We start from the raw sequence: 27898 nt of genomic DNA, 5'->3' as shown, positions 1-27898 counted from the left end.
TTCTGGTCGCAAACCAAACATGCCTTAAAAAAAAATGAAACTATAATTGTAGGTAACCGTTATTTGAGAAAATCACTATTAACATTAATTTATATAAATCACAACAATCATATCATAAAAATACTAACATAATATTGTCATAATTACCAATTAACACTATTGTACACTGCATAATATACATATACATACACAAATACAAATACATATACGTATATATATGTCTATGTTCGTGTATGCGCATATAATTACCATCTCTAATTAGCTAGAGTGCCTGTCAATTGAGATGGATTCTCCATGGCCAAGTGTTCATGGATATTTAGTTCCTAATACACCTTTGGTTCCTTATTGGTATAAATAGTTATGCCCGTTGCTGTATATATAGACTTTGATCCATCTTATACAAACTCATACATAAACCAGGAACGCAAAATACAATGCTCAATGAACGTGACCTAAAACATTACAAGGCAACCAAACCAAGGAAAACCTGATATAATATTTCCCAGTTCAAAAGCATGTGCGGCCCCTGTAGATCCGGGGAGCGTGGTCGGCTAAGAAAGAGTCAGTGAGGCGTGGGCCCTCCCACCCACCATCTCAAAAGTAGATTCCGATGATGAAGGCCTGCACCCTCTTTCTCTCTTTTTCCACACCACCATATTGGAAAAATCTCCCACTAGAACATATTGAATGTCGGAATTATCCACTTGCCTTTTGTGAAAGCGTGCATCAGTTTCCTGGAAGAGGAGTCTTATCTCTAACCCATGTATCCTATAAATGAGGACCATCTTGGCTGACCAAGAACAGTAAGGGGACCTTGGTGCTTCCACTGACTTTAACCCAATGGCTTCCTCTTCTTCCATAGCTCTCCTATTGCTTCTCTCTTCACTTGCAGTCTTCTGTACACTATCAGAAGCCGAGAGCTCTCCTCCCATAGTGAAGGGCCTGTCATGGAGCTTCTACGAGTCCAGCTGCCCAAAGCTGGAGCTCATCGTGGGTAACTACTTGAAGAATGCCTTCCAGAAGGACATCGGCCTCGCCGCCGGCCTCCTTCGAGTCCACTTCCACGACTGCTTCGTCCAGGTATGACTCTTAACTGGTTCTTTAGTTAACACGAGCTCAATAATGGTTATATATATGTCCATCTTTCGTTGCATATCATTGATGGAGGTTAGAAAATGGCAGGGGTGTGATGCGTCGGTGTTATTGGATGGGTCGGCGAGCGGGCCGGGGGAGCAGCAGGCGCCGCCCAACCTGACGCTGAGGCCGGCGGCGTTCAAGGCCATCAACGAACTCCGGGCTCTTATAGACAAGCAATGTGGTCGGGTCGTCTCCTGCGCCGACGTCGCCGCTCTCGCTGCCCGTGACTCCGTCCACCTGGTATTGCTTCTCCCTCTCTCTCTCTCTCTCTCTGTGTCTGTGTGCGCGCGCGTGTGTAAGCGTGTGGCGTTAATGGACAGGTTTTTTTATTTTTTGGTACAACGACATTATGCACAGTTTCAAAGACTGAAAAGAAAGCTTTAACCAAAAAAAAAAAAGACTGAAAAGAAAGCTCACTGGGTCACCGTGAATTTAGCCTGGAAAAGCGTACGGACGGTCGGTTGACTGTTGACTTTTCTAAGCACCGTGCTATTTCCCGTGTGGACCCTTGGGCTGCATTTGGATATCGAATAGCCGCCTACCACCACACGCCTATTTAACTATTGATGTTCACCCGCTAACCAGGTGAATCGTATTTTAATTAGTCTCCAATGGTTAGTGAGATAAACTTATAGAGAAAATTAAAAATAGGGATATTTCACTCCCTCCCTTAAAATGAAACGAACCATGCAAAGCTTGCCTCTTCCTGTATCACGGTAGTAAAAGATTTAAGGCCAGGAACTTGGTTTCTGATGTCACAAATTAATCCAGCTACAAAAGAGGTCACACCTCTTTGAAACTTTTGACGATAAAGATACAAATAATTTCTAAATATTAAAAAAGTATACAAAAAACTTCTTATATACATTCATATATTTGCTATTACTGAAAAATACAAGCATATATAAGAGAAATGAGATCAGCAGAAATAAGCACTACTGTCTCCAGCAAATAGTCTAAATGTAATGGTAAGCCACTAGATCTTGATGTGTGATGTTTGAGATCGCCCGGCTAAAGAGTTCAAATCTCTCTTGCAGTCCGGTGGGCCTAACTACCCCGTTCCCTTAGGCCGCCGTGACGGCCTCAACTTCGCCACCCAGCAAGCCACCCTCGCCAGCCTCCCTGCCCCCTTCTCCAACGTCACCGTCCTCCTCTCAGCCTTGGCCAAGCTCAAACTCGACTCCACCGACCTCGTCGCCCTCTCCGGCGGCCACACCATCGGCATCGGCCACTGCACCTCCTTCGACAACCGCCTCTTCCCCACCCAGGATCCCATCATGGACAAGACCTTCGCCAACTCCCTCCGCCGCACCTGCCCGGCCAAGAACACCGTCAACACCACCGTTCTCGATATCCGGTCCCCCAACACCTTCGACAACAAGTACTACGTCGATCTCATGAACCGGCAAGGCCTCTTCACGTCGGACCAGGACCTGTACACCGACTCCAGGACCCGGTCTATCGTCACGAGCTTCGCCGTGAACCAGGCTTTGTTCTTCGAGAAGTTTGCGTCGGCCATGATCAAAATGGGGCAGCTGAGCGTACTGACGGGGACGCAGGGGGAGATCCGGGCCAACTGCTCGGCACGCAATGCTGGGTCACGGAGTGGGGTGTTGGAGTCTTTGGTGGACGGAGAAGGGGAGATGGCTGTGTTTTAGGCTGCACGTGTGATGTAGCACGTGTAATGGGACGTAATAATATTGTATGCTTTTTGTGTACGTGTTTGTCTTGTAAGATGTTTGGTCTAAGAGGTAGAAATGGTGTGGAAATGGACAGCATGTTCAGGTTTGGACCATATATGAGCATTGGTGTGTTCAGGTTTGTATGCTTTCTGCTTTTTCTTTGTTTTTGGAATTAGGTTGCTCAATAAGAGAATTGGAAGTGATGTAATTTTACTAGACTAAAACATTAATGAGGTTTTGGCATGAACATGTTGCAAGGTTGTAAATATGAGCCAGGCCAGGTTAGGCTAGTTGGGTTCGGATTGTATCTTTCGAATGAAAGAATAATTACCCTTCTTTCGCCACATCGTCTGTTGGATTGCACAATAGCTGCTTCAAAATTTGCACAAGCAGATAAAAAATAATAATAATAAAATATTTTGAAATCTATATAACAAGCCATATAAAGGTTGACATGGCAAAAAAAAGTCGATCATTCTTCGCGCGGAAGATACAAGTTGAACCCACTTATGGTTTTATTTATTAAGAGAAAGAAAGAGAAGATCTACTCAAAATAACAATATGCTGCTACATAATTGGCGTCGGCATTCTAGAGTGATGATGTAATCATTAGGGTATCTTTCTTTTGTGTACTATTAATGATTTTGACGATGGAAATTTTCCACCTTTTTGTAATGCAATGAAAGCATTTGATCCCTTAATTACTTGATGCGATGCTATATATACCAAGAGGGTGAGAATATTAGGATGTCACCCTCCATTGTCTAAAGTCACACAAGGCAAAACATAAATAGAAGATGACCAAAAAAAATATCCTGTATAAAAAGCCCTGCAAGTTACTCTTGTCATCTTCTAATATCCAAGAAACATGATAGGAAATATTGTCAAATTAAATTCACCCAATTCACCAGGATTTAAATTCTCTGAAACATATGGGATGAAAATAGTTTCTTATCAATTGCGTGCTACAAGAGAGTTTAATGAAGTTTCAAGCTGATTTGTAATGTTCACAAAGGTACATCAAAGGTGTCTTGGAGCAGATCAGTTGATGGTCTAATTTCCCAAGTATTACATCCTAAAACATCTATAAATTTTATGTATGAATTGGTTTCCTCCTAAGATCCTCTTGGCCCATTCCCACACGATCTTGAGAGGGAGAGAAAAAAGAGTGTGGAGTTTGAAAAAAAAAAGCGGAAAACTAAAGAAGTTTTTGTTTTTGTTAAAATCCCGTGGTTTAGATCTCTATATTATTTTTAGTTTATAATTTCTAAACTTTTTGACCTTTGCCATATATAACCGTGTTTTATCAAACACGTGTCTCGATAAATTGCATGCATGCTGCAATTAGGGAGTAATTGTTATTTCCTTTCTTTATAAGGATATGATTATTTTATTAGAAAAATGATTGTTGAATCTAAATTTGGGATAGATTAAATGAGATAACGGATAAGGAGGCCAATCTAGCCACTATAGTGTACAGACACTACAAAAAAAATTCTTGGACTATTAAAATAAAGGAAGAAGAATTTTTTATTTTTCCCATTGTGGAAGGAGAAAAGATAAGGGAGGAAGAGGCCAGCCGGCCGGAGGTAGTAACTAAGCTACAGAAAAAAGACAACTTAAGAAACAGTGGCGGTCGACGAAGAAGAAAGGAGGGGTAGTGTAAAGATGGCGCGGGAAAGAGAGTGGTATCGTTGAGAAGAGACCAAAGCAGCAGGAAAGTGGCCTGTCTATACGAAAGGGGATGAGACAGGACTATGATTAACCTTTTTCGCGCCCAGCATCGTTGGATCACTAACCACACATATCTCAAAGCACTCCGAAATCCATCTTCCATTCAAAAGAATGGACCTCAAAATTAAATTATTTTATAAACATTTTATATTTTTAATTAAAAAGATAATCTAACCCATGTCCCGTATTGGGTTCAATTACCAGCACTCCTCTTATTAAATGATAAAATACATATTAATTCAAGCATTAACCATCATAAGTCATGCCAATTAATATATAAGACTATGATTTGCTCATTATTAGTTTGAAGCAAATAATAAGAATTTATTTATTTTTCTAATATCTTCCCATAATGAAATTTTGTTACTTTTCATATTATATCTTGCTGATTCGAAGCATATCTTGGAAAGATAATTTTGCTTGTAACTAACAAAAAAGAATATTTTTTATACTTTTTCATTGAGTATAAAATATATATATATATATATTAGATAATGTAAAACCTCGCGTAGAAAACTGTTTTCAAAGAAAAAGCTTGTTGGTGCTGCTCCTTTTGGCTGTCAAACATATTCTCGTGGAGTAATAGATCATTATAAATATGTTTTAAATGGATTTCAATGATAATGAATTTATTTTGCAATCAAACTAAAACTTCTAAGTATACAAGTAAGGCTCCTTTGGCGTAACTACATATATTAGTTGTACATGAAAGGAAGCAGCTTGAGCACAGTGTGAAGAATCAGGATCAGATTAGTGGGTTAGATTTTATCATTTGGAATTCCAAGACAGCTTTTGTGGCAGCAGGCTATTTTTCTCTATACAAAACTATGGTGCCACAGGCCGAATTAAGGACTGTATGAGAGGAATTAGTGTACATACTACCATCCTGTAGGCATATCACATTATATTGGAAGGGGGACTCCAAGACAACCATCTTCTGGATCTCTACAAAACCAGAGCATCAAGTGCCTAATCATCCCTCGATGATAGATATTCAGAGACTTAAGATGAACACAATTTCATGTGCAGTGAAGTATGTGCTCAAGAAGGCTAATAGGAGAGCAGATCGAGTGGCTTCCTACGTGACTAATCATGGTCGTTCAGTATTTAGGAGCGAGACATTATAGCTATCAATGCTAACGGTTGTATTTATTCAAGGGTTATGCTAAAAGAATCGGCATTCTGGTTGATTGTCTGGAAGTTAAACTCAATTCCTAAATCAGGTCGGCCTAATTTTTGGCCCAAACAGACTAAATTTGGGTTGGCTCGATTGGATTTTGGGCCATATTTGGGCTTGGGATTAGGTCAAGGTCGGGTCTATATTTTCTAAAATTTTTGGGTCTAAGCCGAGACCAGAGCTTAGGAAAAAAATTTCGAGCCGATATTGGATAAGGGTGTGGCCTAGCTAGCCGGTTCGTTTTGGTCGTAGCTAGAGATGCTTGTATTTTATAGTATAATATAGTTTCAAGCCAAAAATAAGAAAAGAAAAAATCGCCATCTTCGGTGCCCACACCATTGGTATTGGCAAATATACTCCTTCGACGATTGTTTGTTCCCCTTCTAGGATCCCACCATGGACAAGAGCTTCACCAACTCCCTCCACCGTACCTAATCAGCCAAGAACACTAACAACACCATCATGATCGATATCCGGTCCTCGAACACTTTCAACTACAAGTACTACATTGATCTCATGAATCGGCAAGGCCTCTTCAAGTCAGACCAGGACTCGTAGACTAACTTCAAGATGCAATCTATAGTCAAGAGCTTCATCATGAACCATGCTTTACTCTTCGAGAAGTTTACAGTGGCTATGATCAAGATGGGGCTGATGGAAATCATAGCTCGATTTACTCGACAAACTCGTCTCATAGAGATTTGAGCTTTCCATAATAAATGGCAATAGAGGAGTTGCCTTTTGAAGATGATTTAAATTAGGATTCCTATCTTGTCACATCACTGGATGTTAGGTTAGCATCCTTATGAACAATACTATTAAGAATATAGCACATGGATGAAAGAACTTCTCCCTACAAATTGTTAGATACCATAGAATTACTAATTATGCACTTAATCATATCAATCAAAGTTTTATTCTTTTTCCTAATACTGCGATGGATAAGGTGAAAAAAATAATGCCATTTATTTTAAAAAAATTATTGAGCTCATTGGAGGTATATTCTCCCCCTCTGTCTGATTTAAGAAACTTCATCTTTTATTCTAATAAGATACAGATAATAGTATTCTGAAAAATCATCTAATAAAGTAATAAAGTATCTTTTGCATTTCTAGTTAGAATGTTTAAGTCTCATGCATCACTATATATTAATTCAAAAAGTTCAGTTTTTTATATACTATTTTAAATGATTTTCTTGGTTGCTTAAATTGGACATATATCTCACGTTCTTAATTTGTATCAATATCATATTTAGGAATCAAATTTAAATTCATCATTCTTTTAATAGTATTATGGTTTACATGACCAAATCTATCACGCCACTAATTAGAAGATGCAAGATTGGTAAACAAAAGAATTGATTTTATTACTCTCAACTTTTGTCACATTCAATTTAAGTAGTCCACCAGAAACAATAATCCTTTCCAATAAAAGTAGGATTTTTGGTTGGAATGGCTTTATTTGACTCAAAGATCATTTTATTATAGCCATCCTTTATTAGCAAAGAATCATTAATAAAATTCTTCCTAACTTTTGATATATGCTGCACTTCGTGGAGAGCAAGAGTCTTCCTAGATATTAGTATCAATCTACTCATCCTCCATCTCTCACTTATGTAGCAATAGAATTCTCCGTCGGTGCAGTATTTCCATTAAAGACCCGATAAGTGAAGAACATAGATTTATTAGTATAAGCATGTACATTAGTACCAGCATCAATTCACTAATTAGTCGATTGATATGCTAGATTTATCTCAAAGTTAATAGAAACAAACTTTCATTGATCCCAGATGAACTAGATTCAACAGACACCATGTTTACTTGAAGACTGTGCTGATTCTTCTAACTCTTTAGGCCCTTATCCTTTCGATAATAGCAATTTCTTGCGAAGTGCTTGGATTTAGCACAAATATAATAGCAACTTTTATTTTTATTTTATTTTGTTAACTTCTAATTGCAGCTTAAATTTATTATATTTTTCTTGGTTTTGATTCCTGAATTTGTCATGTTTCTTTCCCTCTACCAGATTTATCTTATGTTTGAAATCGTTAGAAAATTTATCTTTTTCTCTTATATATTTCTTTTCTATTTAAGTGAAACTATCAAATCATTCATAGTTAGAAGTTCTCTTTTATGTTTTAATGATAAGATAAAAATTTTCACTTAGGAGGTAATTTAACATTAATGGCAGCCATTAGAAATTTCTCAACAAGATCGATTCCTTTTTGTTTCATATCATGAACCAATGCTTGCTCTTCATGAGTTTGTAGTACAAGCTATTTTTTATCAGTCATCTTATACTCTAAAATCTTTCCTACAATGTATTTTCTAGACCCTCATATAATTTACTATATTTTTATTCTAATGCATCTCATAACTTGGATGTAATGGAAGTGGTGTAAAATATATCATAAAGAGTATCAAAAAGTGAACAAAAAACTAATTTTGATGGATACACAATACATAAAACTAATTTTGATTAATTAAACACCTATCAACTCTTGGCAATACCTCAATAATTCATACCCTCTTTTTTTTTAAGTAAAAAATAGGAGCGGAAGGAGAGAAAACCTCACCCGCGTAGCAGCCCCTACTGGGTCCTCCTTCCATAAGAGAATGTTCGATGCAGGCCGCAAGTTTCCGCATACCCTCTCCGACCCGTGGGTTCCCTCTACTGGGTTCCTCACTCACGTGTGAGTACGTCACTCTAGCGCCGCCTCGGTACCAGTGGACCAGTAGCGCTCCCACCGAAAGCGTCAGGCATGGGGCATCCGATTTTCAAATTTAATCAACGCCCGCGTGTTTCGAACCTGAACCATCTCGGTGGAAACAAAGCTCTGTTCCATCTATGCTACCATCTTGGTGGCATATTTCATACCCTCTTCGTGGCAGGCCCCTGAGAGGGTGCAAACTTGGATGTCCTTCTAAAGCATTTTTCCAAGTGGTAGGAATACCAACAAGAACACTTGCAATGTGCCACTTGGCATATCCAAGAAAACCAAACAAACTTGCACCTTCCATTGTTTCAAGTCCAAGAAATCTTGCTCGAGATGTGACGATTAAAGAGCTTAGATATGTCAGTTAGCAACCTATCTTAGAAGTGGTAGTAGATTAGATTATAAAATTTTGTCGGAACTTTAATTTGTCTCCTTTTCCATTAAATTATGTGACAAAGAAATGGAATGTAGCTCACGATTTTATGATAGAATATTTAGTTAATTTGCCATATCTCACTCTCATCCAAGATTCACCCACCTACATTGTATAGCTTGTGATGTAATGGAAGTTTCATGAGCCACTAGTTATTTGAATTTGTGAGCCTGTGAGCCCTAATGTAATTCCTTGCAATCAGAGGAACCAGCATGAACTTTGAGTGGGCACCCAGGTACTCATATGATTCATGCTTGTTTATATTCACACGCAATTATAGGTCATAAGACAGGGGTATGATCTATTAGAGCCACTGGATTTGATCCTTGGCTTTATGCTTAATTTATAACCGATATAGTGGTGCATGGCTTCTATACTTAATGCTCAAGAAAAAAAAAAGGATTCAAAGTTCTCCAATTAAAATACTGGTAGCATCAGCAAAGAATATTCGCTTCTTCGTGGCAAATTAAACCAAGCATCGAATAATAAATATTTGTTTCTTCGGCTCTTGATCGATCTTGTAGGACGCTTTGAGCGGAGAGGTCTGGCCGAGGTCGGCTCGGCCTTTTGTAAGGTCCGAGATCGGTTCGGCCTTTTGTAAGGTCCGAGGTCGGATGGGTGCTCGGCGGGACCAAGATCTTGCATGTTCGGTGCTGATGTTTATTTGGCTGAAATTGAGTGATCCCATATTATGAGTAGGATGGTTTATTTTGGCCCCCATCAAGGGCTTTCATATTTTCAACCCACAAAATTATTCATCAACTTTTTGGATAGTTTTTGGCTGGTTAAACAAACAACTCTCTTTTACCCACCACTTGGCAGCATCCAAGCCCCTCTACCTGGATTAATGTACTTAGCACAACATCCTGTTTTTGGCATGGAATTTCAGCAAATCTAATTTATTAATTAAGTCTACTCAGTACTTTATTTTGATGAGCACAGAGGGGAGCTAGCTGCCACTTGCCAGGCTAGTGCATTTAGGAATTAAATATCCCCATATAGATTACTTCCTTACTTAAATGAAAAAATTATCCCGGCAAGTTGGAGTTCTTTTTTTTTCATGAATATCTTTTTAAAAATTTAATTTTATATAAATATTCTATTAAAATTTATATTTATTTTTATATTGTCATAAAATACTATTTATATACAAATATTTTTTAATATAACGATTTTGCTAACACCATTAATAAAAATTATATTTTTTAATTAAAAATAAAAAAATTAAAATTATTTTTTATCTTTCATCGTACTTTTTTTATAAATATATTTTTTATATAACATCTATTAAGAGTATTTTAGTTATTTAAATATAAAATTGTTAATTTTTAACGAGGTTAGATGTGTGAGTACATATAAAAAATATGGTTAAAAAATTAGAATAATAAAATAAGTGTTGTATGGGATATATATGTAAATATTAATTTGGGGAGAGTATTTACACAAAATTTAATATTTAGGGGTATTCATGAAAAAAAAAAAACCAATAAATTATTACCTTTGCCCATTGGGTTCGGGTTGTGTCCTTCGCGCGAAAGAAATATTGATATTTCGACCGCTGGATCGAGACCCGCACAGCTCTCAAAGCATTCCGATAGACTCATCGTCGCAGATCTCAAAGTGTCCATTATGTGATCCAACGGTGGATTCGTCGAAGGAAGAAAAAGCCTTCTTTTGTATGAACTATACAACCCCTGTCTGGCCAAAACAGTCACTCGGTCCCACCTCATTAAAAGTCTCCCTTTTTTCGTTGTATCCCCCCTTGCGTAACAGGGAGGCATAGCCCCACTTAAACCCCTCCCCTTGAACGTGGGCAAGAGAGAGAAATAAAAACAGAGAGAGAGAGAGAGAATACTGCCTTCTTTTTTCTTCTGAAAAGTCCCTGTTTTACACCTCACCCTACCTCAGCTTTCAACAGCCTTCGATCGAAAATCGAAGCCCGGAAAATAAAGAAAGAGAGGAGGAGGAGGAGGGAAGAAAAGGGGGGAAAAATCATTTCTTTCTCTGCTTATTTCAGAAGGGAAGACCGAAAAGCGCTCCAAAATCCAACCTGTAATCTCTTTACCTGCTGCTTTTCTCGTCGATTTTGAGGGCTCGAGGAGGATGAGCGAGTTCGATGTCTTCGATTCCCTTCCGGCGTAGTCGCAGCGGGTTTGGTTCTTCATGGCAAAGCGAGTCTATCAAGTTTGGAAGGGAAACAATGTAAGATACGGCCTTTCTCCCCCTCTTTTTCGTCTTGTTTTCGGCGTATTATTCAGTGTTTGGATTGTTTTTGTGTCGATTTAGAGGGGTTTTGGTTAATTTGGCGAGTACTGGTTGATTTGGGGTTTTGGGGGGATTTGGGTATTGGGTGTGGTGGGATTGTGCTGGAATATGCTGGACTTTGGTTGGGATTGTTGTCGTTTCATTGGTAATTGAATTGGGTTTTGCTAGATTTTGTGATTTTGGTGGATTTCACTGCTCGAAAGGGTCAATGAAAAATCGATTCTTGTCGGTACTGAGAATATAATTTGCTCGATGCCATGATATAGTAGTAGGATGTGTAAAATATTATGGTTGTTTAGTTTGAGCGTTCGTGAAATTTAAATGCTTAGTGTTAGCTTGACTAATAGTTGTATCCGGGGTTGTTGGCCGTTTGATTTGATTCTTGTGTAACAAATGATTTGACCTTGCTTTGCTTGTAATAAATGGAGTAACTTTATACTGGTTTGAGTTTCTGTTGAAGTCAGTCAAGCATGTGTATTCAGCTACAGATGGCATCTTATCCAAACTTATTTGCCATTGGATTTATGTTTCCGACAGTGCCACAAGTTCCTATCACAAGTTTCGTTCTTCAGAATAATGTGCTCCTAATCCTGCCTATGCTACTTCCATTCATTTTTCCCCCTTTCCAATCCTGCATCTGTAACAGCCTTCTTATCAGGCTTCTAAGGTCTATGTTCTACATTGTTTACTAATCAACGTTGGCTCTCCATTAGTTTATCATTTTGTAGTTGCTTCTCTTAAGCTTCCTAGTTCCTACAGTGTACTCATCCAGTCCTAGGATATCCTGTGTTCCCTGGATACTTGCATGGTTCTCATAGTCCATGCTGGATACATATCTGAAGAATCAGCTAAATGTGAGATATTTGGAATTTGGATACTCATCAAATGCTTTAGCAGCGGTTTGTGAATTGGTAGGGTTGGATTCTTCCAACAATGACTTTGACTTCACTATGATATGTGTTAGAGAAGGCAAGTTTTTGTTATTTTTCCAGAACAAAACTTATTATTTCTGAAATCGTTAAGCTAATTTGGGACTTTGGTCAAAAACATGGATACCAAAAGACCTCAACAAATAATATCTTTTAATTTTTTTAACAATATAATTTAATATGCTTATGCAACATTTGATTAAATTGGTTGAAATTATTCCTTCTTTTGAAATATCCCAGCATCTCTTTTTTCTGGTTGCCGACTTAGATGCTCGGACATGTGTTTGAATCTGACTCTCGCATTTGTGTCATTAATTTCTGGTGTCTGCTACATCCATCCTATAAATGTGTTTTCTTAATGAGTAATGGTATTGTTAAAAATGTCAAAACCTACTGTCCTAAGGCATATGCACAATGGTCTTGTTGATATATAACCCTTGTATCTTCTCATATGGTTTTATGCATTGTTCTTTGAGGAAGCTGCCGAGGCTCCTAGACAGTCCCACTTTAGGTGATCTGGCAGCCCAACCACATCAGTACATGCTGTTTTCATTAATTTTAGGCAGGGCAGCTTCCCAAGTTCCTAGATTGGGATCGAAGTGGACCACCATGCACAAAGGCCGCGCAGTATTCAAGTTGTTGCTTAGTCTATAGCTCACCACCTAAAGGCAGCTGCACCAAGATTTGTTCTTTCAATTTTCAAACAATGATAAAGAGACCTTCCCTTTGCCGCCTCTTGATTCTCTCCATATGATGTTTTAGATAGAGATGCAAGGAAAGTGCATAAAAGAAAATGTTAACTGTTTTTCTGCACCTACATAGTCTCCCTTTCCTCAAAATTCTGAAGATATTGCCGTGGAATTTAAAAGTAAATTGGTATACTACAATATCTATTAAAGTTTAATAAGTTTTGCAATCTTAGCTTCGTGCATCTGCCTTTTCACCTAAATACTTGGCCTGGACCTTTTATGAGGGTCAATTTGTAGGGAACTTGAAGTTTTTTGGTGCTTTATAACAGTTTGATATTCCCAAATCCCATCTCCCCCATCATTATCATTGTTTCAATTCATTATGGGTCTGTCCTTTGGGTCTTCTATTCATATTGTATAAAGGATGTGAAGATGTTACATTACTCAGGAAACATCTTTTCACTGTCTAGGAACATCCTTCATTCACACCTATGGGATCATTTTTAAGATGTATATGATTTTTTTAACAAGTTGAGATAACATTTTAATTGTCTAATTCATTTCTTAAATTTTTTAATCACTGAAACAAGGAATGTTCTCAGCCTCTTTTGATGTACAATGGATTTTTGTTGCTAACTTTGGTCCTTTCTTTAGTAAATTGAGCTCTACACTAGTCTTTTAGTATTGAAAATTACTATTTCTTTCGATTATTCGTAAGTTTCTTTACATTTTTGGAATTCAGGATTGAATTATTTTTCAGTTTTGTTTTCCAATCTTCTGAGTTCTAACAGCTAGGGCTTTAGAAGGGTTTACCTTGAGATTTGTAGGTTAGTTCAGAATTTTGATTATTTCAGGAAGCTTTTAGTATAAAGGACATAGATCATTATTACAATTGTTGATGAAGATAAATTCCTACTTCCAATCTCAAATAGTTGGAGAATGGCTTGACTATTATGTTTACTATAATGCTAGCAGAGTTTCTTGATGGGATGACTCTTTTGGGATTTTTTAAGTTTAAAAACAGATCTGATATCGATGGAGTTACTGAGCTACAGATCTTTTGACTTTAAGCTAGGTTCTATTTAGTATTTTTTTTAGGGTTTTTTGCATGGATACCCTTCTAAATATCGAATTTTGCGTGAATATCCTTTCAAAATTGATATTTGCATGTATACCCTTGTAAAACTCTGTTATTGTACAAATATCCCTAATATAATTGTTGTTCTAACGATGTTAAAAAAATCACATTTATATTAATTAAAAATAAAATAAAAATTTAAAATGACGTTATTACCCTTACTCTTCCCTCCCCACCTCCAACCCCCCTGCTTTGGCTTCCCCAACAGTGCCTTACTCTTCCCTCCCCTCCCCTCCCCTCCACACCCCCTCCGAGGTGCCCGGCTTCAGAAGACAGCTGTTCTTGTGCCACAAGAAGAAGAAGACAGGAGCTCCACATAGCTGTGCTTTGCTTCAGAATCTCTTGGGCCCAGAAGAGAGAGAGAGAGGGAGAGAGAGAGGACTGCTGGTTTGAGTTGGAAAGAAGGTGGCTTGTCTAAGGACCAGAAATGATGCTAAGTAGGTGGCTTTAACAGCACTGATCGAGTTGGTGGTAATGGAAACAGAAAAAGAGAAACAAAATCAGGATAAAGGCTGCACAAAGCCACCTAAAATCCAGCAAAAGCTCAGAGAAATGAGTTTGCTTTGTGATAACAAGCAAGAGAGTCGCTTCTTTTTTTTGTGTGTGGGCGGTGGTACTATTGGTCGTTTTTAAGTGAATTTATGGTGGGTTTTCAAGGCAGACAGGAAGGAGATATGGGTTTCTTAGGAGCTTGTTAGCTTGCTCCCATGGCCTTATTATTCTCTAAAGGGATGGGAAATGCTAGCCAATGAGGAAGGAGAACAGGGAGGAAGGAGATCGCGAGCGAGCTGCATCGCGTTCTCGGGCCGACCTCGCTCCCCATGGCCTGCGGGATCTTGATCTCGCTCCCCATGGCCATCGCGATCCCAATCCCGATACGCCGGGGGCGGGCCGGGGGGGGGAGCCGGGCGCCGCGGTGGTGTAGGGTTGGGGCGGGGGGAAGCTAGGCGTCGGGGGGGGGGGGGGGGTCGTGGGGGGGTGGGAAGCCAGGCGCTGGGGGGGAGGTGGGGGGTGTGAGAAGGGTGAGGCTAATAACGCGATTTCAAATTTTAACTTTATTTTTAATTAACATAAATATGATTTTTTTTTAACACCGTTAGAACAACCGTTATATTAAGGGTATTTGTACAATAACAGAGTTTTATGAGGGTATACATGCAAATATCAATTTTCGAAGGGTATTAACGCAAAATCCTATATTTAGAAGGGTATCCATGCAAAAAACCCTTTTTTTTATTTCTGTATTTTGTCTTGAATAACTAATCTTGGTTATCTATGTCTATGGTACATATTGATTTTGCTGTAAGATGTTATATGCAACGTAATGGCTAGAAGGTTGATCAGTGTAAAGGTAGTAATGGCTAAAAGGTTGATTAGTGCAAATGTACTTGTTCTTGAGAAACCCTTTGTGTGCCTTTCGAGCTTAAAAAAAGGAAACAGAATGTCTGCTGCAAACAATGTGATACTAAAAGTGCTTTCTTAAGAAGAAAAGCGACAAGACCTTTAGTTTTTGCTTATTCTAATAGATATGAAAAGAGAAATATTGTAGGCCTTTTTAGCCTTGCTCAGTTACCAATTAGGGGCGTAATTTTGAGATCGTGCTTGATTTGTTTACCATTATTTCAAGCTCAATTCAATATTGATTTCAAACTGAGCTGAAAACAAGTCTAATTGACCAACCAGATAATCCTAAAATGAGCTGAAATCAAATTGATTCTAGCTTGAATCATAGATTAGTTCAAGCTTGAATCATAGATTAGTTCAAGATTGATTTCAAGTTTTTTGCAAACTTGAATCAATATTTAATTGATTCAAAGGATAAGCAAAATACCAAGGTTTTAAAATCCGGTATCTGGTGTGGGACCGGTTTTCAGTCGGACTGGTACGGTATCAGTCCATCCCATTCTGGCACACTAGTACGAGGTTGTGTCCTGGTACTGTATCAGAATTCCCATATGTCCGATTTTCTATATTTTTATTTTTTTCCTATTTTTTGTGTTTCTTTGTCGATAAGCCTATTTCGCTCTCTCTCTTTTTTTTTTTGTATTTTTAGTGGTTTAGTTTTATTTCATTGGTATGTGATGTTGGAGTGCCATGGTTATGCGCATACTGTAAATGCACATGGTACAATTTGTCATCCTCAAATTTCATTTATTTTATTTATTATTAATCTAATCCAAAAATAACAAAAATAATTCATAAAAAAATATATGTTAAAAGATAACTATATTGTAGGATGTTGTCCACCCTACAACATATTCGAAATTCATGCCAAATAGTAAAAGGTTTGGTGACTTTCCCTAATTTTCCCACTATGTGCCAATTTTTGGACATAAAAAAAAGTGGGGGAAGAGGCTCATTGCCAGTGGAATTGCTGCCAGTTTTCTCTTTTTTAAAACTGAAAACTGAAATGGTGCTTTTGTTTTTCCTAAATTTATAAAATATGTTTGCAATGGATGATTGTTTTTAAAAATATAAACATAAATTCTATAAGCAGTAGTTTTGGTGGCAGTGGCAATAATGGGGGCAGTTATGATGGAGGTGGTGGTAATGATGGCGGTTGGGGTCAAACAAAACATGTTTCTCTTTTTTTAAAAAAAGTGAAGCCACTTTTAATAGCTTTCACATTTTTTAAAATACCAGGCAAGAGTTTTCTAAAAACAAAAAAGAGAAAATTACTCTACCAAATAGGTTTTTTATCTTGATTTCTTGTTTTAGTTTTGAAAAACTGAAAACTAGAAATTGCAGTGATACTTGCCAAGGCCTATGTTGAATTCATTATTGACATAGTCAACAATGTCCAGACAACTGCTTATGATTTTATTGAAGAAAATTTAAAGGATAGCAAATTTTTGTGTAAAGCTTTTTATATACTATATTATAAGATGGAGGAATATGCTGTATATAATATTCCATCTATCAAATTCAGTGACTAAAATATGCTTAGTATTTATTGAGAAAAAAAAATGATGTAGGTTCAATTAATATTTCTTTCATGCACACGCACTTTGAAATCAAAATTTGTATTCAAATTCTTTATTATGATCAAGTTTTGTTTTCAGATTGGGGACATACATTAGTTGGAGTCTTAAAAAAATAACTCGACCAAATGTCTTAACTTTTGTCACACAAGAAACCCAAATTAGTAGGAATCCTAAACAAAAAAGCCATTGCGCTTTATCTCTCTTTATCTCTCTCACTTCCCATCTGAATTCCTGTAGAAAAAAATTCTCCCAACCTGCTCCTCTTTTCTCTCTCTTCCTCCTTCCCCAACCTGTCCCCCTCTTTCGCTCTCTCTCCCCTTCTTTCACGTCCACCCTTCATGTGCAAAAGTTTTGTAAGTACTAAGAAATTGAATATCCATTTTCAAAATATTATTCCATTTTTTTATTTTTATATTTTTTGTGCATTCAATTTTTCTATTTTTTCAATAATTCAAGGGAGTAAAATGTGTCCTTTCTTCAGTAGTTTCTCGAGACATGCATTGTGTGTGCCTTAGTTTTTTTGTTTATTAACTTTGTCTTTTGGATTTATTTTTATTTTATATATGTTTATATTTTAAATATAATTCAATAACTTATAACTGTATTTTCATTTTTATTAGTTCCTTTTACACATGCAATGCATGTGCCCATATTGCTAGTTGTCTTAAAAGGTCATAGGAACAGCAACATTATGGTGCTGCCATACTGCATGTTCTAGAGTGATGATGAAGACAAGATGCCTACACCAAATTCTACTTCAAATTAACAGAGAGATGGTATCTTTTGGTTTGTAGATATCATCTTCTGCATTTCAATCTAAACTAGAGCCAAAGATGGTACTTGTTTAATTCAATAATTAGAGAGATTTTTTTCTCTCTAGTTCTCTATCAGACACCCAAAGAGATAGGATTAGGAGTTCTTGAGATATTGAAGTAGATTTGTAGCTTCATTAGGATCCATCATAGAGCTAAAATTGTATTCGGAGGCTGTAATTGTTGTAGTTTTTTCTTTTAACCTCTAAAATTTTTGTGGGTTTATAATTTGTTTTTGTTCTTGGGCTAGAAGTTACAATTTAGTCTGAATTACATCCCAGACTGTAGGCTTTTACTTGAGTTATGAGAGTTCCTCTTAATAGTAACTTTTTAGGTGGCTCAAATTGATTTGTAGTTCAGCTTACTGAAAGAGTTCGTTTCGCAATATCTTTCAGATATTAATCAATCTAAGACTAGATGAAAATGTATATATCATGATCTTTCCGATTGGTTTATTTGAGTCTATGATCTGTATTGCTTCCAATGCCATTCAGTGTAAACCATTTATAGTCATGACATTTGTCGTTATCATATCACACTGTTGTCTGAAAGCTTTCTTCTTAGGTTGGACTGTGCCTTCAACTCCCAGTGGGTCACCATGCCACATGTATAGATGCTGATTATGCTCCATGATGTTTTTCTACATATCATTCTATCTCACTTGCTTCCGAATTCTGTCAGTAGTCTTGTTCGCAATTTATATGTATCTGTCATTTTTGGTGCTTTTTGTTATTTGGAAACTCTTATGATCTTGCCTGCAAGCATTATCTTAACTCATCTTTTAAATCAAGGTCTTGGTTATCTCTCATCTAGGCATTTGTCATAGTTGTGCCATGTTAGCAGGGGCAGAGCCATGCTGGCAGCTTGGTGCCTTTTTTTTTTTTGAAGGGAGGGAGGGAGGGAGGGAGGGGGGGGGGGGGGGGGGGGGAGGGCAGAAATTTCTAGTATTTTTTTCTCACCGTATTGCTTGGCCTCTCCATTCTATAACACGTGGCCTCCAGAAATTTCTTGTAAATTTTTCTTATCGTATTGCTTGGCCCCTCCATTCTTTAACACGTGCCCCCCTAAAATTTCAAAAGATATCCATTGGCCCCCCATGTGCTTCTCAACCTGCACAAGACTGACCATGCTCTCTTGAAACACCCTAAAATTTCAAAAGATTTGCTTTGAAAAAGAAAAGAATTTCCCATAGTGAGTTCCAATATAACTTGGACATTGTTTTCCATAAAAATCTGCTTGAAAGAAATTTAAATATGAAGTGGCTTTCATAGTTTACCTTGGTAGCAATTTTTTCTCCCAAATTTGCACCTCTTTTTCCATTTTCTTTGTTGCCCTTATTGCCAGGCTAGTCTCCCCTCCTATGTAGAGAAGAAACCCGTCTTGTTTGATATCATAAGAATATGAGACCATTTTTTTCATTTTTATAGTTCTCAATCAGCCTATAAAGTTTTTATTTTGTAATAGATGGTACGTGCATTTTAGTCCTTATTTGGATATTCTGATTTATGGAATACTTTAATAAGAAAATATTATGTGGGTTGTTGATGTTATTTGCACAAGAATGGTATTTTTCTTTTAACATATGATATTGCTGAAATTATTAAAATGTTAGTAGCATTGTATAGGGAAATCAAATACAAAAGACTCAATCCTTTTAGTCAATTGTATCAATAATGACATTTTTTTCCACAAAAACTTGGCCCCCTCTAAAATTGAATCCTAGTTCCACCCCTGCATGTTAGTACATTTGTTTGCTTTCCCTTTTCTACAAGGGATCTATGATGTTCCTTGGGATCAATCCATCTTTCTTGTGGTAAATGTACGACTCACATTAACTTGAGGTCTTCCTTTTTTGTAAATAATTGTCTGCTGTGTATATATTACATTTTAGACATGCCATATATGATTCAAGTGCTTGCCACTTGCATACTGTCTCATTGTTTATATAAGGTTGAGCATAAATTGCAAGTACATGCCATGGGCTCTATGCTTGAGTTCCTTAATACAGCATGGTGATGATTTTATTTATTTATTTATTCATTTATAAGGGGGCACCAACATTAATGAATAAATGATAAAATCCATGAATAAATTGTGAGTAATTAAATAGTTACCAATTAGTTTGGTTATCAAGAATAATTTAAAGAACCATTCAATATTGGGAATAATTGAAAAAAATTCAATAATTGAGAAGACATTGATTAACATTTACCTTATAAACTTAAATAATGCCATATAACTATATTGAATGATTTTTTAGGAATAAACTATATTGAATAATTAATTAAAAAATGGTCTCTAGAGAACTTATTGTGTCCAATGGTTTCTTACTCATTGATCATTTGCAATTTTATTCTTCTTATAGCTTTTTCCCTGTTTTGTTAGAAAAAGATATTGAAAAAGAAAGAATTTATGATCTGTAATCTGATCCAGTTCCATCTGATCCAACCACCTCTACTGTTCATGTTATGAACCTCATATTACTAACAATTTTTCACCCCTCCCCCTTCTTCACATGGGGACATGGTATCGCATCTGCTTTAGCATGGTTTCTCGGTCTGCAGGATGTGAGTCCTTTGTATTTGTATATACTTAGCTTTTGAATTATCTTGAAGTGCATTACTTTCTTATAATTTTTATTGCATCTGTGGTCACAATTATGAGTTGAGCTCTGAAAAATTATCTTGTCGATGTGTTTCAAATTGCTTCATTTATCTTATAAATGTTTACTTTTATATTGGAACCACAAATGGACGAATTTCTGTGTATTTTTTCCTTTGAAGATCTAACATATGACACACTTAACTGGCTCGTTTTTTTCTGAAAGTTGGTCATGGGTCATATCTGTGACTTTTAATCCTTTTATTCACTAAAGCTGTTTCATCTAAGTGGTGCTTGTTATATGGAAGAGCTTTAACCTTAAAACTGCTTTCTATCTTTTGTCATTTTTCTACCTGACATGTTATTGTGATTATCTTGGCCTTTCATGCTCTGCCACATGTAACACTATAACATCTAGCAATGTCTGCCTAATTGCTTTTCTATCATGTCTTGAACTTTTGGTGCAATGCTGTTCTTTGGTGGTTGTCATGATTTTAGCATGCCAGAGGGTTGAGCATGAAATATGATTGGTTGCTATTTTGAAGTCACCACTTGATATATCACTTGTTCCCCTCATATTATGATTTCAAAATGTCATGCATTCGTTTGGAAATGATATTTGAAACACATTAGTATATTATAGAGTAGCTAATGATGTAAAAGATTTAATAGCAGCTTATGACCCGTGGAAAGAGTTATGGTGACCTTTTCATCCTTAATTAACAGATGTTTAACTTGTATGTTTTTCTTCTGCAGGTATTCATCTTCAGGGGAAGGCTGATATTTGGTCCTGATGCTAGGTCACTGTTTATCACTATTTCGCTCATCGTTGTTCCCGTTGTTATCTTCTGTGTCTTTGTTGGGAGACATCTTCTCCACAAGTTTCATCCCTATAATGCAGGATATGCGGTCTTGGTGGTTGCAATAGCCTTTACAATCCACGTTAGTACTCTTTGCCCATTTGAAACCCAGAACTTTAAGGCATTGCTTTTCAAGCGAAGCTTCATAGCCAGTTGCCTTATAATGCCTGAATGCTAACCAGTATTAATAAAATAAACAAATAATCGTCTTATCTTTGTTGAACATGATGTTTGTGTTTTTCTCATTACAAAGTGAGCAGACCATTAGTTTTTCTTTTTCTTTTCCATTTAATGAGTGAGATTGTACTAATTTACCAAACTGATGGGATGCCCCTTGTTTTATATTGGTTTTGGTTATGGTTCGTAATTCTTTCTTGTTGAGAGATCAATAAAACTCTTACCTGAGTACAAGTACACTCATAAAATAAGCAGTTTCTGCCTAGGCCAAGGTGTTCTTGCATTGCAGCTAAACATGAAATATGAGCAGCATCTTTAAATTTCAGGTTAACAGCATTGTCTCCCTTATCTTCTTTTTTAACACTAATCGAAAAGTAAGAGAATCACATAGTTAAATCTAATTATGAAGTGAATTTGGCATAAAAAATCCACTTATTATTCAGTTGCAATAAAAGGTTGGATTAATATTTTTTGCAGAGCAATACACTTGTATACGCATCGACTGAGTTTCTGAAACCCAATTACTAAACACCTGATACATGTATTTTAGGTATCTGATGCACATTTATTTTGACTACTGTCTTGCACCTACTTAGAACCATGGACAAAATAGTCTGGGGATGCCTAAATATGTATCATTTTGCAAAGAAAGATAATAAATCTTTTCTTGCAAAATCAATGATTAAGTGGTTTTTTAATGCAAAATCCCCAATTGTGAATCTATTTTTTTTGTCTGTGAAGCATTTGAATTGTTGTAGTGCATTTTGCAGTCCTGTAACCTCAACAATTCATTTCTCGAGTAACACAAAAAGATTTCTCTTTGTATGGTTTATTATCAAAATTCCTTCATTTCACTATCAATAATAGCTTGTGGCCTTCATTTATTGTCTCATTTGCATACTCAATAGTTATTCTGAGTTTGAAAATTTATTTTATAGTCGGTATCATTTGATCCTCAGCTAGTTCTTGTATGCATTACGTTTGATTGGTGAATCTTCTTGATCATGAGACAATTTCATTAAATCTTTATAGATTTTTCTTTTTTAATAGCTTTTCATCTTTTGACACATATATGCATGCCTTACTGGAGCTTTTTAAGAATTTTAGCAACAATTTCCATCATAAAATATATTTTTTTAGATAGAGTATCAGAAATAGTATGCCTTTTACTAGAACTAGCATTGTGTCTTTTTCAAACTCAAACATTGATAATGGGAACATTCCTCCATATTATTGCACACGTAATATTAATCTTGAACTTTTGTGGTAAAACCCACACATACACAAAATCATATTGTGAATTTTTGCCAAATTCTCTTGTCTAGATTTTGTTACTGCTGCTGGTGACTTCAGCTCGAGATCCCGGTATTGTACCACGTGCTTCACACCCTCCAGAAGAGGAATTCTCTTATGATACTTCTGAGGTTGGTGGGAGGCATACACCCAGTCTACAATTTCCCCGCATTAAAGAAGTAATGGTTCATGGAAAGGCTGTGAAAGTAAAATATTGCGATACCTGTATGGTTTATCGCCCTCCACGTTGTTCTCACTGCTCCATATGCAATAATTGTGTGGAACGCTTTGATCATCACTGCCCCTGGGTGGGACAATGCATTGGACAGGTACGTTGCATGACTTGATGTATTCATCTTTTTATCATGAAAATGTACAAAACACTTGCTTTACTTCTTTGGCCATTGAAACAAGCAAAAATATGGTAAGCATGTGGTACAAGTCCATCATATTGATCAAGTTGATTGCTTACCTTTAACACCTAATGGAACATTTTTCTTTCACAAAATATGTATGCAGTTGTTTTGAACTTGTATTTTGTTTAGTTAGTTAGATGGACAATTAGTATTATTACCAAAAATGCATGATACGTGTTGTAGTTACACACTTTGTAGATTATAAGATTCCACTTCAACAGTTATTTAACTTTTAAGGGTGTTTTTCTCAAAGCATATCCTAGAAATTATTGCATTTTGCTGGGTTTTGATATATGCATTAATGCTGTTTTAATATTGCAATATGTATGATTACTGTAATAAAAACACAAAATGATAATCGTAACCACAACCATCAGGCCCGGGGTCAACAATTTGTCAGCTTTTGGGTACATAGTTGCTTCCCTCAGTGTTACTAGCAGCATTTTCATATTTTCTCATAAAACTTTTATTCATGTCAGCTGACACTCAAGCACTTTCTTGATCCCATTTTAAGCTTATGCTCAAATATATAAAAAAGTATGCGAGGCTATATTAAATATGTTACCGGTAATTTGTTTGAAGAATTATGGTTCTATCCATCATATTAGTTAATTATCCAAATATTTTTTTCATTTATTTATGGGCTTAAAATCAATTATATTATTTAGCTGATATTTCCTAATTTTTCTAGAAGATCTCCCAAATTGAGTCCTAGAGCACATATGCAATTCATTGAGCCCCAGTATTTATTTACTTTCATGGTAGCTATCTACTAGAAAGTCAATTCAAAGAAAATGATTCCGCATATTCGAAACAAAATCTTAAATTGAATAAATATAAAGATAAACATAGATGATTTCTAAGAATGTTTATTTTAGTCCTGCTAAGCTAAAAATGTTGGTTCCTTCTCATGATATACAAAAGATCTTTCCCCTGTATCTTTGTGTTCTTCTGATTTTGAATTTATAAATCTTGATGAATTTTTCTTCTGATTTCTTAACACAATTGTAATATGCATGATACCAAACTCTGTTGAACTTGAGCGGCATAAGTTGTTTTTGATTTGTAAAACATTGTTCTTACCAAATGAGGCATATCGGACATTAACTACACGAGTTTTGTGTTCATGCCATGGACATAGACATGTATGTAAAAGCTGTGTCCATTCATGTGTTTGATCGCCATCCAGCATCCTTTGTCGCTACTCTCCTTGAACTCTATGGTCCCTGAGATGTTGGTCAATCTACAGTTTATATTTTTGTGAATTCAGTGGACCTATGGAAACATGCCAGGAAACAGAAAATTGCAGTTGTTGACTTCATAAAAGTAGAAGGTATAATTTTTGTTTTAGATAAAGAAGTGATTAGGTGCCATCTTGTTATCTGAGGAATGTTATCTTCTTCTGCAGACTGCACTATAGTGCATCTCCATTGAGCTTCCAAGCCCTCCACTTGGGTTATCTGGTTTTATATGATCCATTGAGGCCTTTCAGTTCCTTTTGTTCAATCTTATCCTGCTTTACCTTTTAAAGCCTGTTGTCAGCTTTAGTCAGCTTTACCCTGCCTCTTATCAACTTGGTCCTTTGTTTTTGAGATGTGCTAGTGCTGCAAATTTGACATTTCCTTATGTGCTTTATGCATAGCGTCCATAATTGATATTGATATGGTGCTATGTCTGATGTCTTATGGAAATTATCACCTAATTTTGTACCTCTTGAGAATTATATGACCTGATTTATTATGTACATGACCATTTTGGGCAAGGAATGCAAAATTATGTCAAACCGGCCGGTTTGGGGCATACTAAACTGGACCAGTCGGCTGTCGGCACGATTCAAACAATTAATTCAGTTCAATATAATCCTTCTATGTTTCGATTGTTCCTAGCCTCCACCTAGCTTTTCGCATTATCATTTCTCCCTCGAGCTCGAGAACTTTGCCTCCCCCTGTGCTCGGACCTTGATGGTGAGAGGCGTCAAAGGTACGGGTCCTCACCCCCACCCCCCCTCTCCCTCTCTCCTTGACACACAGGGTTAGGGTTAGGGTTTTGAGCCCCCCACCTCTGAAGATGAGGGCTTTTGAGCCCTCCTTTTCTCCTTCTTCCTCTTTCTCTCCCTCCCTTTCCTTTTCTCTCCCTCCCTTCCTATACTCCCCCCCCCCCCCCCCCCCCCAAAAAAAAAAAAAAAAAAAACTCTCTTTTTAGTGCTACCGCCCCCCTCCCTATCCTGCTCTTCATGTTGGAATAGGGGAGAGTGGGTGTTTTTTTTTTTTTCAATTTTCGGATTTTGAATTGAAGTCGGCACACATCCTTTGCTAACTTCAGTTCAAAATCTGAAAAAAATAAAGAGGCCTAGTTGCCCCGTGCACGGTCCTAGTATCGGTTGGAATTTTGATTCTAGGGTTTCGTAATATATTTCTTCCATTATTGTCTTTTGATTTCTAATTCGCTCGTGTATAATTGTATTTATCTCCTTCATGATTCTTGCACTTAAGCAACTTTTCTGTCCTTATTTTGTCTTATTTTCTTCTCATGCTTTCTAGTGGTGTATAACTTTACATATAATCAAATCTATCAAGTTCTTATTTATAAGTCTGCTAATCTTGTGGGTTTATCTTTGTGCAGCGCAATTATCGATACTTTTTCTTTTTCGTTTCTTCCTCAACTCTTCTCTGCATCTATGTGTTTGCAATGTCTGCACTGTACATCAAGTTTCTTATGGATAACGATTATCCTACAGTATGGAAGGCAATCAAAAAGTCTCCTGCGTCCCTGATACTGATGATCTATTGCTTCATTTCCCTGTGGTTTGTTGGTGGTCTCACTGGATTTCATTTATACCTTATTGGTACTAACCAGGTGAATCCCTTTCTTCCTGCTTGCTTGGGTTCATTGCATGTTATTTATTTATTTATTAGTTTTCTAGTATCTCTGCAGTTTGTTTGATAAGTATAGATACTTGAGTTTTGATTATGATATGCAGACAATATGATGCACCATTAAAATATTAGCATCGGTAGAAAGTTTAAGTAGAATTATGATAAGGTGGCACATAAAACCATTAGGACCATAAAATATGTTGAGGTATATCTCTGTTAACTTAGAGTTTCTTTTATTGAAATTATTTTAAGAAAGGAAAACAGATCAATTGACGCAAGAATCGCAAAATTTTGTAATGTTGGTTTTAACAATACACGTTTTTCATATTGCATCTTGGACGACTTCACATAATTTTTGCATTAAACAATCATGCTCTTGTACAGCGGATGCATTGTGCCTTTTCCATCTGCATTGCATTGTGCTTTTTCTCAGCTTAAAATGTACATTAACCAGTTTTCTGTTCTGCAGACAACCTATGAGAATTTCCGATACAGAGCAGACAACAGGTCCAATGTCTATAACCTGGGTTGTCTGAATAACTTCTTAGAAGTTTTCTGCACAAAGATCAAACCATCTAGAAACAACTTTCGAGCCTATGTACAGGAAGAAGTTGCAAGACCTCCCACAATCAGCCGTGCTAGGGAGGTAGAAGATGAACCAGCTGGTGGCCCGCGTGCAAAAGTCGAAGATGATCTTGAGTTAGGTGGGGATCTATTGAAGATCTCCCAGCGTCGTAATTATGAAGAGGTAGATGAGGAGATGGGTGGCGGAAACAGCAATGGGATCCACAGTGTTCTCTCAGAGTCCGAACTTGTGATAGATCCAGACACTCAAGCTCCGGTTAGTAGAAGCGAGGTGAGGGACTCGAGCTTGGGTAGGACAAGCAGGAACTGGGATATCTTACCGGACGTTATGGCAACCAGTTCTTCCGCCACTGAAGGTGGAGTGCCATTACAAAAGGATGCACGTTAGTCAGTCATACACCTATTTATACTGTGAAAAGCTGGGATACTATCAGATGCTCGGATCCTATAAAAGGAAGAAAAGGGAAAAAAAAATGAAGGGAAAGAAAGAAAAGGCAGGAGGGCTTCTGCACTTGAACTGGTCTTTTAGGTGTAACAAGCTTCATTTGTTCTTGCAGTAGGGCATGTATGTGTTGATGTTTAGTTCAGTTGAAGAAGTGAAGGAATTTGAAAGCCCTAGCTGGCTGCTTCTTTTTTTTCGTTTTCTTTTTCTATTTTGCTGTTTATGTTATACTTTGATCTGTGGATTCTCTGAATTGTGGCATATTCTTTCTGTAAAGCACTGTTGTAGTAGGATGTCCGATGTTATCCATATTTTTTACCTCCTCTTTTATCCAAAATTAAAGTACATGAAATAGGTTGTCTCTGGATGCTAAGGAATTCCATTTGTTGGTCTCTTCTTGTCCTTTGATGATATCCTTTGCCTCAAGGATGCGGGATATCTCAAATTTGCAAGTTGCTGACTTGCTGGTCTTTGTCTGAGATAAGTGACAGTTCGTGTTGCATCCATGACATTATACGCTATTATTTTGCTTTTGCATGGGGGGGATTTGAAATTTTTTCATCGTATTGCCAAAGTATTGAAGAACAGTTCTCTGAATTTCAGTTCTCATATGCCGAATGACATCTGATGCTTTATTCCTGTGTGTACTGATCGGCGGATAACAATTTTATATTCCCAAAGTTTATACTAATGATTCTGAATTTTAACAAAATGATTTGAGCTTAGGACGTTAAGCAAAACAATTTACTCAAAATTTTGAGGAAACGATGAATCCAGGAGTCCCCTCATTGGCTATCTGGTGCTGTTTGTGAAGACACTTTCCTCCATCTAGTTCTCAGTGAAAGTCCAAAAAAAAAAGGCCTTGGTTTGCAGCTGCCTCGCCCTACCCACTTAAGGACTGCAAGAATAACTATGCATGCTATATTGGAAGAATACCTTGATGTTTAGAGCA

The 27898-nt window shown here is 36.9% G+C and overlaps 2 protein-coding genes across 2 annotated transcripts; both read left to right on the top strand.

Annotated features, from left to right (window-relative positions):
• The first annotated feature begins 711 nt into the window (after positions 1–711).
• Positions 712–3068, top strand: LOC103704375 (peroxidase 12). The gene is made up of 3 exons (XM_008787633.4): positions 712–1080; positions 1183–1377; positions 2175–3068. The coding sequence occupies exons 1-3, from the start codon at positions 841–843 to the stop codon at positions 2793–2795; spliced, it is 1056 nt and encodes a 351-aa protein (XP_008785855.1). The 5' UTR covers positions 712–840; the 3' UTR covers positions 2796–3068.
• A 7627-nt stretch (positions 3069–10695) lies between these two features.
• LOC103704374 (protein S-acyltransferase 8-like) lies at positions 10696–27283 on the top strand. The gene is made up of 5 exons (XM_008787630.4): positions 10696–11081; positions 21054–21239; positions 22660–22956; positions 25666–25899; positions 26389–27283. The coding sequence occupies exons 1-5, from the start codon at positions 11043–11045 to the stop codon at positions 26890–26892; spliced, it is 1260 nt and encodes a 419-aa protein (XP_008785852.2). The 5' UTR covers positions 10696–11042; the 3' UTR covers positions 26893–27283.
• The last annotated feature ends 615 nt before the right edge of the window (positions 27284–27898 follow it).

Source organism: Phoenix dactylifera, chromosome 1 (assembly GCF_009389715.1).
Source record: "Phoenix dactylifera cultivar Barhee BC4 chromosome 1, palm_55x_up_171113_PBpolish2nd_filt_p, whole genome shotgun sequence".
In the NCBI taxonomy this organism is placed as follows: Eukaryota; Viridiplantae; Streptophyta; class Magnoliopsida; order Arecales; family Arecaceae; genus Phoenix; species Phoenix dactylifera.
This window is presented reverse-complemented; position numbering and strand designations above follow the sequence as displayed.